The 20,212-nt window shown below is 37.2% G+C and overlaps 1 protein-coding gene across 2 annotated transcripts in view; it reads left to right on the forward strand.

The window, feature by feature from the left end:
• The window catches only part of EPAS1 (endothelial PAS domain protein 1), a 127,646-nt gene that overhangs the window by 64,002 nt on the left and 43,432 nt on the right, over positions 1 to 20,212 (forward strand). For both annotated transcript variants that reach the window (XM_088147802.1, XM_088147795.1), the window contains exons 3-4: positions 15,572 to 15,723; positions 20,004 to 20,088. In XM_088147802.1, coding sequence (XP_088003928.1) covers positions 15,572 to 15,723; positions 20,004 to 20,088 — 237 coding nt within the window. The remainder of the gene's footprint in view (positions 1 to 15,571; positions 15,724 to 20,003; positions 20,089 to 20,212) is intronic.

Below are 20,212 nucleotides of genomic sequence, written 5' to 3' on the forward strand. Positions count from 1 at the left end.
TCAACCTATCCTTCCTCAGCCTGGATCCCTCTAGCTCTGTTGGGCTTCAGCTCCCAGAATTCCTAGCTATTGCCCATGCTGGCTGAGAAATCTAGGAGTTGAAATTCAGTATTTCTGAAGGGCACCAGCTTGGAGGAGGTGGTTTTAGACTACTAATGTAAAAGGCTCCACACTGGAGTTGCCCCAGATATAATTTAGAAAATCAAAACCCATGAGCTACCAATTATACATAAGACATTCTGTGGAACAGAGAGCAAAAGATAGGCTAGTAATTAAGTTGTTGTGACTTCATCCTTGCTGCTGATTGAACATGCGGCCTGAAGAGATGGATGTGTTGCACATCTGAAGTCAGTTAGAAATCTGAGATTTCTATTGAATGCCCAGCCATGTAGCAAACATGGTTGACTTCTACATTTTCCATTTCCTCCTTTCTTGAAAGAATCAGTTATGCCAGACACTTAAAAGGAAAACTCCCAATTGTCGGAAGTAGTGCTCCTTGCCTTGAATTTAAATGGGATAACATTTTGAATCAAAGGATTGCATCATTCTTTTGGCTAAGTGCTCTCATGTATTAAGTAGAAGGGGAAAAATTAAACAGTTTGGATTACAACAATAACAAAATGAGCGCTGCATAATTTCCTTTTCTTCTGGGCATGTTCTTTTTCAAAGTTTGTCCTTTGCTCATTCTCAGTTAAGTATCTTGGTTAAGTTTTCCAGCACAAACTGTGTTCGCAACTTGGATAATACCACTCCATAATTTGTAATCTTATTTTTAAGAAGAGTCAGGTACAGAAGATGGCTCTCCCAGCTGTAAGAGGAACATAATATTTTATGCATTAAAGAGGTAAAGGCCATTATTATGTCAAGAGTAGAATTACTCTTTAAGCGTGTCACATATTATGACCACTTATTTAAAACAGAGATTGGTAATACAGGATCCTATGGATACTTAATATTCAAAGAAATAAATAGACTAAAATGTTTATCATTTGATATGATGTTATTATGGACATAAAGCATATTCATTAATTAGTAGAGAATATTAGCTGTTAATGGTAAAAAATATCTTCTCTTAATTTCTGCCTACATGTTGTTATGAAAGGCTACAGTTAAATGTAAATTGAAGGTACTAGAACCTATTGAACCTATTGAAATAATGGGAGAAATCAGCCCTTCTTAGATTTCATTGACTTCATTAGTAAGTAAACTTATGGTACAATTCTATACATCAGTAATAGCTAGCTTTGCTGAAGTTAATGATACTGCTCTTTTTGTCTAGCTCTAATTCATAATGTTTCTTCATTAAAAAAAAATTACATTCTTCATTTAAAAAAAAAATCCAAATGTTAAGAAATAGAAACTTTATTTTTTTTAAAAAAAGGTCCTTGGACTAAAGAAGTGGATAAAATGACCTTAAATAATTAAATAAAACAATACCAGGACACTCTTTTAGTGTTTATCAAGGATATGGTTAGAATATTTGTGTTTGGGTGTGAGTGGAGAGTTAGCCACATGTAACAATGCAGGTGATTTGGCGTGAGTAGTTGTTTAGAGGAGTTGTGATCCACATGCTAGCAATTTGCTACAAATTAACGTAAAGAAGTAATGCTTTCTTCAAAATGAAAGAATGCAAAACGGTCTGTCTGGTTTCCCTTCTCCTCCACAAGAGTGGTGGACAATAGCATACCCCCACCCCCAACCGCTCTTAAGACAATCAAGGTGATTCCATGAGACTGGAAACTGAAAACATTGTTAAATCCAGAGACATTGCAATTGGGATGAAGGTGGATCACTATTATTCTGCTCATCCCATTATCTGGCATTCTTTGAGTAGCTTGATGCTAGAAAGCTCATTAATTTTGTTTTCCTGTATGTTAAAGTGCTCATTCGGCTTCATTATTCTGCCCTTGTAACTTTCAGTACTATTTATTTAGTAACACCATGAATCCACAGGTTACCGTTCTGAGTTTGTTATTTGAAGGCTATGAAGAAGTGCAGAGTTCGAATCAGTAGGCCAAATGAATGGTTAATTTAATTTAAAGCTGTGAGGGCATAAGGGCAAAAAATCCAAAACCACAGAATTTCCAAAAATTACAGAAATCTAGAAATAGATCAAATTCATTTCTGTAATGGATCAAATCAAAGGGAATCTGTTTCTCAGACTTTCTGAATGTGAATCCCAGTATGTGAAATGTGAAGATGATGATAGCAGTTTCTGACTCCACTTTGCTCTGGGTAAACTTAACCACAAGCTGGATCTCAAATTCTGAAAAGAGGCTGATAGCCATAATTCTCTCATTGCAACACTGTGAATCCTAACCCTCAAAATTAGGGAAATGGCTAACGGTGACTTGTACACCAAGGCCTCTGTCCTATGTGGTAGTAAAAAAACTCATTCACTAAGTAATTAAAATGGCATCATCTCTGTTCATCAGCAGACATGAGAGAAGAGGGAATTGAAATGCATCCTCCTGTAAAAGATCCTGTCTGGCTGCAGTCTTAAAGAGAAGCACTTCATAAGGGGACATTTTGCAGTAGGTTCATCTTTTTCAAAGTAGTTACCTAATGTGTAGCTGCCAAACAAGATACAGAAGGAAAACAAAAGACAGATGGAGTAAAGCAAAGCATCTGTTGTAAATACGATCCTCTATACTTTGTAAAAAATCAAGAATATCTGCTTGGGCAAAATTAAAAAAAGATTGAGAAAACTTTAAGCCAAGCTTCTTAACCTGGTGCCTTCATTCTCTTGGTTGGAGAATAATGGGAGATAGTCCAATATGTCTGGAGGGTATTAGGCTTGGAAAACCTGATTTAAATCAGCCTGATTAAGTTGAGATTAACATAGAAATGATTGGTAATTAACTTAGAAATAATCAAAATATTTCTGTTATGTCAGTCTTTATTTTATCCTGTTTCTGGACTTCTTGCTGCTTTGTCATATTGCTTTTTGTAGCATTCCCTTATTAAAAGAAAAAGTTAAATCTTTTATTTGAAACAAGGAGGAGTTTTCAAGCATAAACTTTATTTTGTAATAAACATTTTGAGGTTTAGAAGTGTAATTGTATTATATGTAGGTTTTTATATCAGGAAAAGAAAACATGTAGGAAATGGTGTGGCAAATCTGCTGTATCAGATTTATTAATTCAGGTTTAACTTTTTCCTTACAACAAAATAACAGTAATGAAGACAGCTTGCTTCTTATCTGATCAAAATGGACAGCAGAGAATAATTCCATATGGATTGCTGCAACAACAACCACCACAACAAATACAGTAATCCTCCTGTTTTTAGAATAAGTATACTAAAATTTAGTAGACTAAAATTTATGTTTCACTAAAGCCACCTAAAGATCTGAATTTGATCTTTTGTATCATTTCATAATAGGAAATATTATTCCTGTGGCTTGGAGTTCAAAAGAGTGTAGTATACCAAATCTTGCTTTATTCTGGTTCCTTCTTTACTTAGTAACCCATTTCCCTTTGATTTTTCACAGTAGGCAGCTGAACAAGAATGCTGGGAAGGAAACCTTCAGCCTGGGGGTCTGGTGGCCTGGCTGAGATTACTATTGCAGGAAGCCAACTGGAACAATAGCTGTAGAATATTGTTCCTATTTTCTTTTGGGTGTTCTTGGCTTGAATGGTATTCTTCCCTGAAATACTTTATAGAGGTCCAGCTCATTTAACAATGGAGTAACTACCAGAATTCCAATAGATTCCGTGTTACCCAGACATTAAGGTAGGCTTCATGTTCTATTTTATAGGATAACCCTTGGTTTGAAGGTATCCTCTGTTCATCGAGCTGCCCGGTTCAAGTCTGGCATAAACACAAATAATCATGTGTCATTCATGCATGAGAAAGTGCCAGCTTTTTGAATTTCCCCATCAACACTTAGCATCTCAACAGTAGACTTAAGCAGAGAGAGACCATTATAGTGAGGTGTACCATATATCTGTTTATATTGTAGTAATTATCTCTAATTTTAAACAACTGCGTCTTTTAGTTTCTTTTTTAATTATCAATTTCCTCTATTATGGATAGTTGGTTGGTAGCCATCTAAAATAGCATTGAGCTGTGCAATTGTGGGGAAGGGTTTGTTCTCTGATGTATGAAGACATAAAATCCCTGTTGTAGAAGGATTGAGGTAGAGAGAATAGCTGGCAAGAAAATAAACAACTTTGGCATGTTGAAATCAGAATAGTTCTGTTCAGGTGTTCTTTTAGAAAGAAATACCTGTGAAGGATGTGGACCAGTGCAGGTAGCATGTGTCCCTGAAGAATCTAATCTCCTTAGTACCCAATTTCCCTGCAAGTCTGAAGAAGGCTTAAACTTGTGGTCACCTGAGAATAGAATTCCTGCTTTTACTGGGAATTCAGAAAAGCAAAATTATGATTGTAGAAGTAATCCCATTTGTACTGAAGTGAACACAAGAAGAACTCCCTTGTTCAACCAAGCAAACACACAAGACAAAAAGAAGCTCAAGTGACTTCTGACATTCTAACACTAGACAATGCAAACGAACATGGATAAGGCCCAGTGAGTGTATGTGCACATGGTGTACAAAACCTGGCCTGTAAGAAGCTATGTTAGACCTGAAAAGTCAAGTGAAGTTGTCTTCAAGTTAAGCTGAACTCTTGTTGACTTAATGCAAACATTCATGAAATTTTCTTGGTGTGATATAGAAGTGCTTTACTAGTGCCCTCTTTCAGGATGATTTTCCGATTTCCCTATCTAAATCTATAGTATTGGTTTTCTGAGGTGGTCTTCCATTTAAGAACTAACCAACCCTACTCATCATTCTAGATTGCCCAAAATAAACCAGAATATTAACCTGAGTTAGTCTAGGACAGAAGAAAGCAGTCTTTTTGGATGCTGACTACAGTTTTGAGAACATGGTATAGAACATGGTATAACTGACAAGGAAAGTTTGCCTCTTCATAAAATAGCTACCCTGGTGAGTCACAAGCACCTTTTAATTAGAAAGCAAACTAGTGAGATTGCTCCCTGCCATTCCACATTAACTCCCCAGGATGCTTTCTACCACTTTTTCTCTGGGCAGGTGTGCATATCTCCTGTGGCTGACTCCCCGATTTTTATTTTCTAAGAATGTATGCGGTCCCCATGTGAAGCCTTGAGATATTCTTAAATAAATATGGTGTTTTGCTTTGCAGCATATTTCCTTCCTTGTATATTTTTAACTTAAAAGCATCAAAGGAAATAATTGAAGTCATGTAGTGTGGGGAACTTGGTAGGTCCCAAGGGAGGAATCCACTGGTCATTAGTGGCAGTGGGCGCCACATTGCCTATCCCTAATAAAAGCAGCCCCCGAGAATGTTTCTCTTTTCAGTTTAGGTTGAGCGAGCAAAGCCGGTGCTGATCTTTTTTCTAAGGGATCATTTTTAGCAACAAAGACTTGGATGGCTCTATTAAAATTCATTTATTTTCCCTTCCCCCTACTCTCTTTTTTTAGCAGCTGGAGGAAACCTTTTTTTTTTTTTTTAGCTTGTGGCTATATGTGGCAAAAGTAACGGGAAAAAATAGGAAACAGATAGGAAGCTCTTCCAGAAAAGCGAGCTGGGAGGCAAGATGGTCTAAACTTGTTTTTAGCAGAGCCAGAAAACTAGTATGGGATACTGTATAGCAAGCTGATCTTGTTTATAATTAATACAATTCTTGTCAGATATTGGATCAACCAGCATATTTCTAAGATAACCCAGCTAATAGTTTTGCCTCATAGGATTTTCAGAATTGTATAAATGAACAATTTTACTTGGCCACTGCAAGCCTAAGTGCACATATTTGGCAGTAAATACACAAATGAAGTGGGAGTTAATTCTGAGTAAACATAATGGATCAGGCTGTACATTAATGAGAATGTGAATGAAAAGAATGAGAGGCCAGGTTTCTACGTTCTCTTATCTTCTCTCCACTGTTCTCACCAATCCTCTCAGCGTTTTATGCATCTAATACCAGTGTGGAAAAAACTCCACAGACTATTACTTTTGCAGGCTTAATTTCAGGTGCTGTATAAGGTAAGTACTATTCTATATTGTCTAATTTCCCAGAAAATTATAAAAAGAAGAAGAAAACCTTGGAAAATCTGTAATTTTTGTCATACAGATTTTGTTCATAGTTTTCCACAATTTACATACCTTTCTAAACAATTTGTATGGCAACTTTAGTACTTATTTTTAATGCAATTACTAGTATATTATTTTTCTACACTAATTAAGGATTTTTTCCTACTTGGACTCTTTTATATTTATTTCTTTTAAGCACAACAGATTTTGCCACCATTTCTATTCCTCAGTCTTACAAAAGTAGTTTAAAGCTTGCCCACAATTCTTTTCACTGTAAATAACATTGATCCACTGAGAATGCCACAAAGCAGTCAGTTTTTCCTTCTCATTTTCCAATAGGAGAAAATAAAGAAATGCATTGCATCAGGGTCCTGCATCCCTATCATGTTTTTATTCAGGTTCTGAGCATTTGCTTAGTGAGGGTTTTTTGTTTTTGCTTTGAGCGAGAGATGCAAGGCTGCCATCTTCTGTGTTGCATTTAAAAAATCCATGGTAGAAGAAACTTCTTTGGGGAGATGGGAAAGGCTGAGTCCAGAATCTGGAAGGTGGGGCAATACAAGTTCCCACCAAGGAAATTGGCTCACCTAGAAGCTTTGGAAAGCTTCACCACTGTAAATATAAGGGTTGTCTTTTGAGCAAATCAAGGTATACCATAGCAGAGCCCGCAATAAATTGGCTTACCAGCTGAATGAGGGTTACTCTCTCACATCCACCAGCCTTGTCTTTGTTATTCTATTCAGCAGTTTTGTGTCCTTGCATAAATGTCTCATTATTGCTCCTGGGGAATGAGGAAGATGAAGTTGAAGTATCTTGGGAGGATCCAGGCACAGAACCGACCCAGGATCATGGCAGCCCTTGTATCTGAGAGAGGCCATAGATCATAACATAATGGCCCATAGGAATGGAGCTACGTTTGGAGCCATGCAAAAATCCTTTGTGGAAATGCCTTTAATTTTAGCACACATTTTTCCTTGTAACTTTATGATGATTTTTACATAACTTCCCCATGTTTCTAGTATTTTTATGAACTTTTCAGTCAAGAAGGATAGATTGCTGTCATCCATGATACATCTTTATATTTAGCATGGTATTATTTGAATAAAATAAAATACACACAAATAAATTTAGACACTTTTCTGTGTTAGATTATGGAGTTTCAGATTTGGATCTCACTGAACCATTTACTTTTGGATGGAGAGTCTGATTGTTAACCCTTAGCTACATTCCAAAAAATTGGACTACAGGAAGTGAACGAGCATCTGCGGAAACACGTTCTAGCCCTTTAGAACCATGTACATCCTGACAGTAAGAATCAATCACAGCTTGTTTACAACAGTTATTTTTAGCATGAAAAAATATCTTCTTTGAGTATTACAGTAGACATGTGCCCTAAATGGACTTGTATATTGATTATTAGCATTTTTACTGACTCTCCATAACTGATCATTTTTCTGTATAAACAAGGCTTTCAGAGAATCATTTTCAAACATAGCACAACCTCTAAGTACTAAAGGGATTTGTGTATTCCCACCCAGATATTAAATTATCTTCAACAGTGTAGTATAATTTGTTATGCTACACAGACGCACGCTGCAGATTTTTTGTTACTTGTGTGACGGAAATAAAAATATCTATCCATTCCATCAGATTCATGGATTTATTTATTTTTATTTCATTGTATGTTTTTAATGTACTGCATTAAAAAAAAGATGAAAGTTTTTTTTTAAAAAAAGAACAACCAACACAGAACAACAAAAGCATATTATATTTCATTTAGAATATAGATGTCACTCAGCCCAGTTTTTAAACAGATAATTAAACTTTGACTACACAGAGTAATATTGATATTATTTTCCTTTGCTCAAAGAGAGAGAGCCAGTTCATAGATAGAAACTGAATGTATATAATTAATCTAAAATATAAATCTGGGGTCTTAAAATGTCAGTGTCTTTCCACCATTGAAAAACAACTTTTTTGCTTTTTCTTTCTTTTCTGTCTTTTCATTTTTATTTCTTATTTACTTATCACTTTTCTTCACTTTTCTTTTTTTCTTTAAATTTGTACTGTTTTTACTCTCTAAAAAAAATCTCTTCAATAAAAAAGAAAAACAGTTTTGCTACATCCCATGCTTGGTAAATCTATAGTTCTTTATATAACGATGAATTCCAAATGTTTGGTGTACTGTGGAGTTCAAAAGTTCATTCACATCTGATTATACTGATTTTTGTAACACCATATTTACAAACTAATGGATATTAAACCAATATGGGATAATAATAGGACACACACACCCCCAACATATATGTCCCCTTGTGTATTTTATGCTTCCAGGAATTGCCAGTCAACTTTATATACATTCTCTCCTTAATAACACTGAAAAAGAAATCTTGAGTTAATCTCACTTTTAAGATCATAAGAAGCATACTTTACTATTATTGCAAGCCCTGCTTTGTCAAAATAGGTGTTTCAATGCTTTGTTCCAGAGCTTTTCCAAATAAGCAGTATTTACCTCTTTAATGGTTTATTTAAAAATATTGTAGCCTTAAAATCTTCCAAAACATATACCAATATTGGCAATAATTCAGACGTTTTAATGGTATTAATGCATCTGGACAAAATTGTGAATTCAGATCTTGTAATGAAATATATTGCCATTTTGCAATTTTGAGCAACACATTCCTCTTGCAGTAACTCAGATGGTTTAGAAACTTGGTTAGCTATAAGCTGATCTAAAGTATTAATGCCCCTGCTTGCCCATGACTTCTAAATAAAAGGTTTACATGCAATTGTCCCTGAGTAAAAGTTTAAAAAATGTTATTAAAACTTATGCTTCTACGAACATCTTCTAAATAAGAAAATGCAATAGAACTATTGCTATAAATGGTACCAAGCTTCTGCTATGAAGCTCTCTAATTGTGCCCATAGTAGGTTTTTGACTTGGTCGCTTATATGCCATAAAACATATACGTCCAGTGACAAAACTGAAAATCAGGCAAGTTAAAGCTGAAAATCAAGAAAGTTATTATGATAACCATAATTTAGATAATCTAGGGGTTTGTCCTTCTCATCAATCTTAAATAATGTTTAGTTTTACAACATTAATCTTTCCCTATATAATTCAGTGTAATTTTTAAACATCTATTTATATTGATTTTCATCTGAGATAAGGAATTTTATTTATATCAACAAATGTCCTTGGAATAATTATTTCTGATAATCCCATCAAAAAGTAACACCCTAATTTTTACATATTTTCATGGAAATGTTAGAGCTTATAATAGATATATTGTACTTGTTCTAATTTAATTGAGTAGTCTCATAATTTATCAAAGTGTTGCATAATATGAAACATAATTATCAAACACAATTGTATCATCAGCATACAGTAGGAGTTTATGTTCAACCCCAGCCTCTATTATTCTTAAAATGTCTTGCTTCTCTGATAAGATAGGACAATGTTTCCAACATCAAATTAAATATAATAGGAGATAATGGATATTCTTGACAAGTTCCACGGAGCATCTTGAATAAAATAATGCAGATTCATGGATATGTAGGTACATAACCTGTGGGCAGAAAAGGTCCCATGCCAGTCCTATGGATAGGTGTATTTTTGTTCTTTGTTTTGTTTTGTGTCTTTGAGTCATTGTTGACTCCTGGCAACTGCCTGGACTAGTCCCTGAAGTTTTCTTGGTTGGCAAGATTTTGGAAGTGGTTTGCCATTGCCTGCTTCCTAGGGCTGAGAGAGAGTGACTGGCCCAAGGTCACCCAGTTGGCTTCGTGCCTAAGACTCACGGTCTCCTGGCTTCTAGCCTGATGCCTTAACCAATGCACCAAACTGGCTCTCTCTATGAATAATACACTGCCCCAAAGGTCCTTGTGGCCCTGAACCTGTTGTCCTTCAGGGAATAATTTAAGATGTGGCTCTTCCAGAAGACTGAGTCAGTTTTATGAGTGGTCCCACGAAGCACCAGTTGTGGTATAATATATCTGATTTGTTCTTCACAGCACAGTTCTTCTTCTTTATTGTTTTAACTATCTATAAGCCTTACGGTGACTGATGAATGGGCAGTCTTAAAAATTGATGGAATAAGTAAATTCCTTGGGGACTCTGAAAAAGACTTCTGCTTGAATCAATGGCCTGACTAGTTTGAAGTAACTTCCTGTGGCCCCATTCACAGCTCTGTTTTATGAGGACTTATAGATGCATAGCTTGGAGTTCCATTTTCCATTGTTCTGAACATACATGTATTCTTATGACTACACCTATGTAACTTGATTGCAAACAGCAAACAAAAGACTTTAATTAAGAAAATGCCTTTCTCAGAAAAGGGGCTTATATTTACAACTTGTTACAAAATGTCATTAGAAAATTATTTAGACACAGCATAAGGCAATAATAATCACTTTAGAGCCACAATCAAGTTGGATGGGTGGGTAAGCTAAACTGTTTCCTTCTCTGCTCAAGTTTATTGAGGTTCAAGACAATGGTTCCAGTAGCTGCTTGAAATTCTCAGTCTATTCCGTCATTTTTCCTGCTCTCCAAAGTCTTCACATTTCTTTCCTTTTTGTTCTCATAGGGCTGGTTGTAATAGTAGGCAGAAGGAAGCAGCTGCCACATAGGGCAGGTATAGATGAAAATCAGCTTCACTTTTTTGACTGCTGCCCTCCGAAGCTAGACTCCAAAAGAAGAGTTTCTTCCATCCTGCGGGCTTTAGCCGGCTGGTTTTCTTCCCTAACTACCTTTTCACAACACATCACAGACTGTGCTATTAGGAAAGGTCTCTCTGACTCAATGAACCACAGATAGCTACCTGGCATTGCACATGCACTTATGCTGTGTCTATATGACCCATGCTCATGCAGTCATTAGTACACGGTAGCATGTATTGAACCAGAGAGTAAGCATGAGCCAATGGCACAGTGAATGAGTGGCAGCAAACTGCTGCAGCTGCAGCTGCCATTAACCCTAGTGGAATCTGCTGTCCTGGGTTACTGTTGAATTCAGAAGATATTCTTGTCCTCTATTGACAGAAGCACCACTGTGTGCCTCCATCAGCATACAGCCTTGGGCCAGCCCTTAATGTTTCTGAAATAATCTCTTTATTTTATAAGGGGCCCTCCACAGACCATCTGCATGTATTTACAAGAGGGCACTGGCAATGTACATGCAGATGGTTTGCCACTACATGCAGGAACATAGAAACTGCCCTGATGACTTTTTGGGCCCAAAATGCTGATTTAGGCATATTTGTCATTGAATGTGTACCTCCCATTCTCATGTAAAGAGAGAGAAGGGTAGTGGCATCTTCCATACCTCACTCCCTTATCCAGTTGCGCCAGGTAAGGTAAAGTAAAGTAAAATATGTGATTCATATTTGTATCACATTTGTGAAATGGATGGTTATATAAATTAGATAGATAGATAGACAGACAGACAGACAATGAGCTCACTTGGAAATTACAGCAATTGGAGGTCATCATATCCAGTGAGAGCCATTTTTCTAGGAAAAAGAAAAAGTAAGGAAAAAAGTAAGAAATGGAGCAAAGAATAGAAGGACATAGCAACTAGCTGAAAGTGAGGGACAATGTATGGAATAGGGGTGACCTTTACTCCCTCACCCATATGTTTCTTTTCATAGCCAGACCTCTTCACCTGCCTATCTATGAATGGGATGGATGGATCAGTGAATGACTGTAATATCTGTTTTTGGCCCTCCAACATCTAAATCCTCCCTACATATACATACACACATGTGCATGTTTTGCTTTGTTCCCAATATTATATAATTAACCTTTGCTATGGAAGTTTTTCACAGCAATATTAGAGGTAACATGGACTGATGTCTTCCTCCTTCATAAATTCTGTCTACTGTATTCTTTTTTAAAGCATCTGTGACACTGGAAGCTGTGTTTTCTCTATTTGAACTAGCTAGCTAGCTAGCTAGCTAACTAGCTAACTAGCTAAATAAATAAATAAATAAATAAGCAAGCACTGCAACATCCATTCCATGTCAATGAACCGATTAGCTTCCTGGCCTTCGGTTCAATGACCTTGCGTGTGATTGCACTGAGGATATTATTTATCTTCCCTTCATTCTCTGCATGTCAGTCTATCACATATAAAGCACAACTTTATTTGATTTTATCTTTGTGGCAATCTTTTGAGTTAAATTAAGACAAGTGAGACAGTGAGAGTGAATGGCACAAGATGACCAAATGAGCTTCAGGCGCAGTGGAGACAAGCATCTAACTCTCTATTAGCTAGTAGAATTTTACCATTTCCACCAAGCAACTTGTATACTGATTCTTTTCTTTTCCTTTTATTTTGAACATACCTACGCATTTGCCATTTTGAGCTCTTTTTTTTTTTCTTAACCTTGGCACATTTTGAGCTTTTGCTTTCTTGACACCATTACTACAGCGGTGAGCTATCTCCAGAATTGTATCTCAGAACCTCGTTGGTGATCTATCCTTCTTTCCACTTCCTGTAAATGTCCATTTTTTGTTTTCAGATTTTCACTATGCTTTTAGCATAACCATATTGATTTGTTTGGTATTTCATTTTTTTCCTCATTAGAATTGTTTGCAACTGCACTTTTAGTATCTCCTCCTTGAGGAACGCCCACCTTTAATGAGTTGATTTTCCCATGAACTTCTGCCACAGAATCTTATTAGTCTTAGTTGATTAAAATCTGTTTTTTAAAGTCCAAGATATATATTAGACTACATGCATCTGCAACAATATTATTTTTAACAAACTCAAATTCATGACATTGGTTTATTATTTTTTATTTTTTGAGTTGTATCCCTCTGGAAGGAGAAAAACTGCATATGTTATTCTTAAACAAACTTAATGACTAAATTGAACAAATGTAACCCAGTCTTTTGTTGGGTAATATTTCTGTACTACCAAAAGTTGATGCTACCATAAAGGACTTTTTTTTTTAAGGTCATGATTCAATTAGAATATATATTATCCATGAACTGAGCCCTATTTCCTGCCCATTGTAGGATAATTGTTGCAATCATAACAATTTGGGGTTTTATAACTCAGCATTTTTTTTAAAAAAAGTATATCTATATGTGTTAATAGTCCTTGCTATTAAATATACATCTTTCACCAAATATCTAATGAAAGTAATTCGCTAGAAATGGAAACTTATTTTTTATACTAAATAATGTCATAAATGAAGCAAAACTACAGTCAAGAGAATACATAAACCTGCATGAGCACCTAGCACATTCTTCCCAACTTGATTGCCCTTCCCTTTCCCCAAATCCTCCCAACAAATGTGAACATTGGTCTTGCTGGCACCAGGATGGGGAAGGGTATTCTAACAAATTTTGTCTTTACCTTCTGTGAATAGCCCCCTTTACATGATATGCATGTTTGATCATGAGATTCAGTTATATTTCAAATGTGATTGGGGGTAGAGAAGAAGGAGAAAGAGAAGGAGATTATTCTTGGATTGCTTGATTCTCAAACACCTAAAGTAGTTTTCTGGACTGTGGCCAATGTTGCTAGCAAGCTTTTCTGATGTTACCAAACTGTGCAGGAAATATTTATTTGTAAAACACCATGTGAGTTAGTAATTGTGTGAAAATACAATTCTCAATAACACTTACACCTATCATGCTGTTATTCCCATGTTGGTATAGAGGTTGAGACTCAGGATCAAAGAACAGTGGTGAGTCCCCTATTAAATTTGTCACTAATGTGATATTTGGAACAGAGTCTTCCTAGCTCATAATATTTGTTCCTCTGCATTTCTAGAGTGTACTAAAACAGAATCAGTTTGTTTACTGCTTTAGCTAATAAGTAGGTGGAAGCAAGAAAAGGCAAAGTTAAAGAAAAATAAAAGAGAAAGCTAAATAAAATAAAAGGAAGGAAGAATAGCTGGCAAGAAGAAAAGGAAGGAAGGAAAATAATAATTACAAATGGCAAACTAAGAATAAAAAGTTTTGGATGGCTAGGTCCTATATAAAAGTCCTATATTACTTCTCTGTAATGACACTCTGTTGGGTTAGTATGGCTTAACATCTGATTTACATACATGGTTACAGAAGCATGTTAGAAATACATTTATTTAGCCCTGGTGAAGTAGTAAGGAACTGCACTGGGTTTGGAGAGGATTAGATAGGGGAGATCCTAATACTACCCCCTGCTTTCCCTTCCAGTGCCCTGTCTCATGTCCCATTGTTTCCAGAGAACAAGCTAAAAAGATTGCCACACAAAGAATCTTGGATACAGAAGCGCAGAAAGATACAGCCACCCTTAGTAAGGTTGGCTCACTCAACCTTAAACTGCCAAGCATTTAAACACAGAAATGTCCAAATATCTTAGGGCAGTATTTACTCAAGCAAGATTTGAACAGTTGGCACGATTAAATATGGACGATTTAACCAAGTCCTTTATAATGAACGCACTTGTATTTGCAGAGCTCCAGAGATAGAAGACATAACACATATATTATTTGAATGTCAACTGTATAAAAAAGAGAGGGATCAGTATCTTGGACCGCACAGTAGACAAATGACCTATTGGGATCCTTATATTAAAACAACATATTTCATATGCAATCAGAATTCAAAAATTACATATAATACAGCCCTTTATTTGAACAAAACAATACAGTTGAGATCTGCACATGTGGATCTGATCGGAGTCAATTGTAGGGGTGATTCAGAAATATGATTTGCATCTTTGTACTTTTTTAATTTCAATTTGTTTCTCTTATCCTATTTTTAATATATGGTCTTATTAATGTCTTATGTTTTATATTCTGTATCCTGATATGGCCTAATGGCTAATCAATAATAATAAACTGATCTACTTGGCTCCTTCCAATGGGTAATGTTACTGATGATATTCTTACTGTGCATGCATATTCCCAGCAATTATATTAGGCAAGATGTTTGCATGTAGTTCCTTAACCAGTTACATATGAGTGTATCTGATAGGATTAGGGTGGTAGCAAAGGTTTGCATCTCCTGCTAGGATGGTCAAGTGTTGTACTATGCAGATGACAGTCTATCTGAAGTTAACCTGTATTTGAAAGACTTATCCAGTAGAAGTCAGGTTAGAGAAAAACAATCATAAGAAAGGAGATCAGGGACTTGCTATTCCCTGACATTAACAGTTAGCATCTTAACGAACTTTATCAGTTAAAAATCTGCCCCATTATACTGAGATGTACTGTATTTATCAATACATTTTGACAGTTTATAGTTTCTAGTGCTGTCTTATATGTGTTTAATAGGATATAAGTTCCACTGGCCTCAGTAAGACTTAATGCTGAGTGTAGGATTCAAAGCCACATTGTCTAATTTACCTTGACTTTGAAATGACTGTACTATTATTTTCTGGTTAAATTATGCATCCATTATTTACAATGTATAGGGATTTTCAGCAGGATTTGGTTGTTAATTGCTAACTTTCTTTTCCTGTCTTATTTCCTTTTGGTTCTGTTCCCCTCAACCCACGCCTGCAGTCTGCACCAACAATGAGAGAGAAATTGAGACAGATCAGCAGCTGGATAACTTGTACCTGAAAGCTTTAGAGGGATTTATCACTGTCATCACACAGGATGGAGACATGATCTTTTTGTCAGAAAACATTAGCAAATATATGGGCTTGACACAGGTAAGAGTATTCTCTATTCATTTCTCATAGCAAGCTGGATAATATAACTCTGCTCCTTCTCATATTCTCTCCTTGATAAAAGGAATTTTTAAAAAATAAGATTGAACAAAATATTTCCTGTAAATCTCAGACACAAAAGATAACTGTACTGGTGTCTCTGCAGCACTGTTCCAGTGAAGAGAGCAATGCATTTGCTTTAGGATTAGAGACACAGGGAAATGCTCTGAAACCATAAATGGTTCTACATATACAGCTGTGAGGTGTAGAAGAAGAATAGCCATTGGTGAAGGGATATGAGTGCACATAATTGCCCAGTAAATCATACCATCAGTTTGGACAGTGTGCAACACCTGTTTGGAAGCAGGGAATGAGCTGTTTTGTGCAGGTGAGATTCAGCCATGCATCCTCCTTTTGGTTTCATATCCTTTTAATTTCATATTGATGGTCTAGTTTTGATTTCCATTATTGTCTAGAGTTCAACTAAAGATTTAGGTGTGTTCATTTGGAACTGTTTTTAATAAGGGCAGGCCTGTACAATAAGTTCACAGGATGATCAACCCTGGTCTCCAGATGGTGCTGTTAAATCCCAGATTGAGATAGCAATGCTCCTCCTTCATGGCCTTATCATGGATGAGGCAGCCAATGCAGCATGTGTAACTGAGATATGGGTGGGCTTGAAGGGGAGTATCCCCTTCTCTGAGGTATGCCCAGATGGATTTCAAGTTTAGAACTAGCTGTGATCCCAGAGCAGAGGGGGTGGGATGGCAGTTGTCATTCAGGAAGCCCTAATAGCTTTTAGAGGCTTTGCACTGCAGATAACCAGATATGAAACCCTGTGATTGAAGTTGGGCTCTAGGGAGCAGTTGAATTTGTTGCTGCTGTTCTGGCCTTCCTGCTATGCAGCAACATCCCTGCCTGAGGTGCTTGACTCTCTCACCCCACTGCCTGTGGAGTCTCCAAGGCTGATAGTTCTGGGAGATTTTAAATTCCCTTCATGGGGCATTGACTCAGGATTTCACATGGTTACCATGGGCTGTCCCAAGTTATTGAAAGCCCAACACACGCAGGTAGTCACATGCTAGATCTGCTTTTTATCTCAGGACAGTTGCAACATAATTTGAAGGTGGAGGACATTACCATCAGTCTTTTGTCAGAGTCGGATCACTCTGCTTTGCAGCTAACTGGGGCCAAAAAGGAGCTATTTGATTAGTCTGTCCCAGGTAACTAATGGACCTGATGGAGCTTCATGTTTTTCCTAGAGTTCAACTGAGGCCTTGATCTCCATCTGGAATGGGAGTATAATGAGGGCTGGGATCAGATTGCTCATATGTGGGCTCTCCCTGTTTGCTGATCCCATGGAGCTCCTTGATTTTCTAAGGAGCTTTGGAAGAGTGCCACTGGAGAAAGATGAAGAACAAACAAGTTCCCAATAAGGAGGCCAGCTGCTGGCAGCTGCTCTTAAATAGTACAATGGTGGTAAAACTCAGTTGTGCCTTTGTTTCTGGATGAAGCATTCTGCTCAGTGCTCCGAAACTCCTGATGCATCCTCCGACTTGGTATTCTGCTAGGATCTGGTCCCTTATCATCTGACTCCTCCCACATCTGCTCCTGTTGAGTCAGCCTCAGGTGGTTGATTACTTAACCTGTTGGATCAGGATCTTCAGCACTGACTTCTCCAAGAGAGAGGAGACTATAACAGTTACCTGGAAAGCATTTGATCCTGTGACTCCTGAGGGAAGAGATAGGATCTTCATGACTGTAGTGATAACTTCTTGAGGCGAGGGCACATCATTACTCTTTTAAGGCAGGTGGAATCACCCTATCTCTAAATGATAGATTTACTACTACATGGATCCAATCTCATATAATCTCCCGGGAGGCTTTAATTAACCAGGAGGGAGATGGTTCTAATTAACAGGTAGCCAGTCTAAAATCCAATAGTTCTGCACAATTTTAATTCAGTTTGTAACTTTCCCTTTTTGGGTAAAATTGTTAACCTAAAGCTCCAGAGTGCCCTGGAAGAAAAAGAGATCTTGAAACCTTTGCACAGATCCATCTAGTGTGCCAGTTCTGCCCATTCCTAGGGTAGAAGGCCCTTTAGACAGTCAGTCATGCTGTAGTCAGTTCTTGGATGGACCACCACAATGCACTCTACATGGGACTGCCCTTGAAGATCACTCAGAAGCTACAGCTGGTCCAGAATGCAGCAGGCATGCCATATTACACCCATGTGTCATTGATGCTTTGTGAGCTGCACTGGTTGCTCTTTAGTTTCTGGATGCAATTCAAGATCCTGGTTATCATCTGTAAAGCCCTTCATGTCATAGGGCCTGGTTACTTAAGGGCCCACCTAATAATTTCTGTCTGCCAGTAAGATCAGGCAGAGTGGGCATGCTCCAGGTCCCTTCAATCAAGCAGTGATCTATAGGGACTTATGAATCACCCCTTCTCTGTTGTGGTGCCTGCCCACAGAATAACATTCCCCTGGAGATCCATACAGCTTCCTCCTTCCTTCCTGCAGCTGCTCCACAAATCTCTGAAAACCTGGCTCTCCTTCCAGGTCTAGGGTTAAGGGGACTGTTGAACCTCTGTTCACTTTCTTTTGATGTATTAGGTTGTTTGTTTGGGACATGCATATCTTTTTTCTTTTATTTTACTGTTTCCTATTTTTAGAGTTGTAAGCCACCCAGAATCACTGAGAGCCAGGCAGCTTCTAAATCCAATACAACAGACAAACAAACAAGCAAAGATTATCTGGACCTGTTTCAGTCAAGTGTTAGGCTGGAGCGTAGCATGAAGAGAGCATTGATCACATGTGTTGATGACCACTGGCAAAATGGGATGGGGGTGCTTCAAGCATCCTGGTTCTTTTTCATATCTCAGCATCTTTCAATACCATTAATCATGGTATCCTTCTGGACCTGGATTGGGAGTGGGAAACATGGTGTTGAGGTGGCTCTCTTCCTTTCCGGCCAGTTTTCATGAAACTGCTGGTTAAGTCACTCATCGAATGAGGTCAGGTGTCATCAGTACACTGATGATACTCAACTCTGTATCTTGCCTCCCGGTTGACCAAGTGTGATGCTGTTGAGATCTTGTCCCAGTGCCTAAAGGCTGTTTGGGTCTGGATGGTGAGGGACAGGTTTAAGCTGAATCCCAACAAGATTATGTTGCTATGGGTGTGCGGTTCTTCCAGTGCTAGTAATTCTCCATTTTGGGCTCAGATTTGGGTGGCACTCCCCCAAATGGAACTGCTATGCAATTTTAGGTCTTCCTGGACTTATAGGTCCTGCTTGAATATGCTGTTTCCTGGCCTAGGAATCCCTTCTCATAGTCATTTATGCCTTTATCATCTCACATATGGATTATTGTAATGCGTTCTACCTGGGACTGTCCTTGAAGACCACTCAGAAGCTACAGCTGGTCCAGAATGTAGTGGCATGAGCAGTTATAGAGACACTTTGGTATGCTCATGTAACACCTCTGCTATATGAGCTACCCTGGTTACCAGAGTCATTGTTGAGTTGGGTAGCCTTATAGAACTAAAATATAAACAAACAAGCCAGGGTATCAATTAAATCTGTTTTTTTTAAAATTCTGTCACTTGGCTAAAGGACAGAATTGCTTAACTTTTGAAGAATTCAGAGTGAATGATAGGTAGACTATATTTAGCTTAGTAAATCACAAGTAGCATAAGGCTGAATAAGAATTTTACACATAGTTCATTGTCTTCTGAGATTTATGAGTGATATTCTACTTTCATTAGAAATAGCCCTCATCCTCTTCTATAAAAAGAGCTATTGAACAACAATGGTTCTTGGTTACATTCCACAATAGCTTGTTGTGTAATCAAAACAATTGAAGGTTATCATTGAAGCTATTGCCAGCCCTTAGAAGAGAATGGGAATGTATATTAAATAATATATATATATATAGTAATAGTTAGACTGTGAATTTATAACAAAAGGACATTTTTATTGTTAATAGAGCTCTAACAATAGCAAATGCCTTGCAATGACTACATTAGAAGAAAAACACATGCCAGAAAAACATTATCCTTACCATGTGGTTTCTATCAAACTTTATCATGTGCCTTTTTTTGTATTTGGGGATGGATGAAATATAAAACTGTCTATCTGTCTATCTGTCTATCTAATTGCTCAGGTAAATTCATTTTGTAATATTATTTTATTTCTTCACTTTTTCTCAGGTGATGTTTATTCTATCTGTGCTGACAACAAGATGGAAATGCTGTTCTTGATTTTTTTCTGTCTTTCTAGGTGGAGTTGACCGGGCACAGCATTTTTGATTTCACTCACCCATGTGATCATGAAGAAATTCGGGAAAATCTAAGCTTGAAAAATGGTAAATAATTTTTAAAATGTACTTGATCCCCTGGAGGATTTATTAACCTGGAGATTGAGTTTTCAGGTTTGTGTTATATGTACATATTATTTATGAGCAGGCAATCCCTGGTCCAAGGTTGGTG

The sequence above is a fragment of the Python bivittatus genome, unplaced genomic scaffold (assembly GCF_059951505.1).
Source record: "Python bivittatus isolate LINGU-HERP-01145 unplaced genomic scaffold, Pbiv_v1 ctg000020_np1212, whole genome shotgun sequence".
In the NCBI taxonomy this organism is placed as follows: domain Eukaryota; kingdom Metazoa; phylum Chordata; class Lepidosauria; order Squamata; family Pythonidae; genus Python; species Python bivittatus.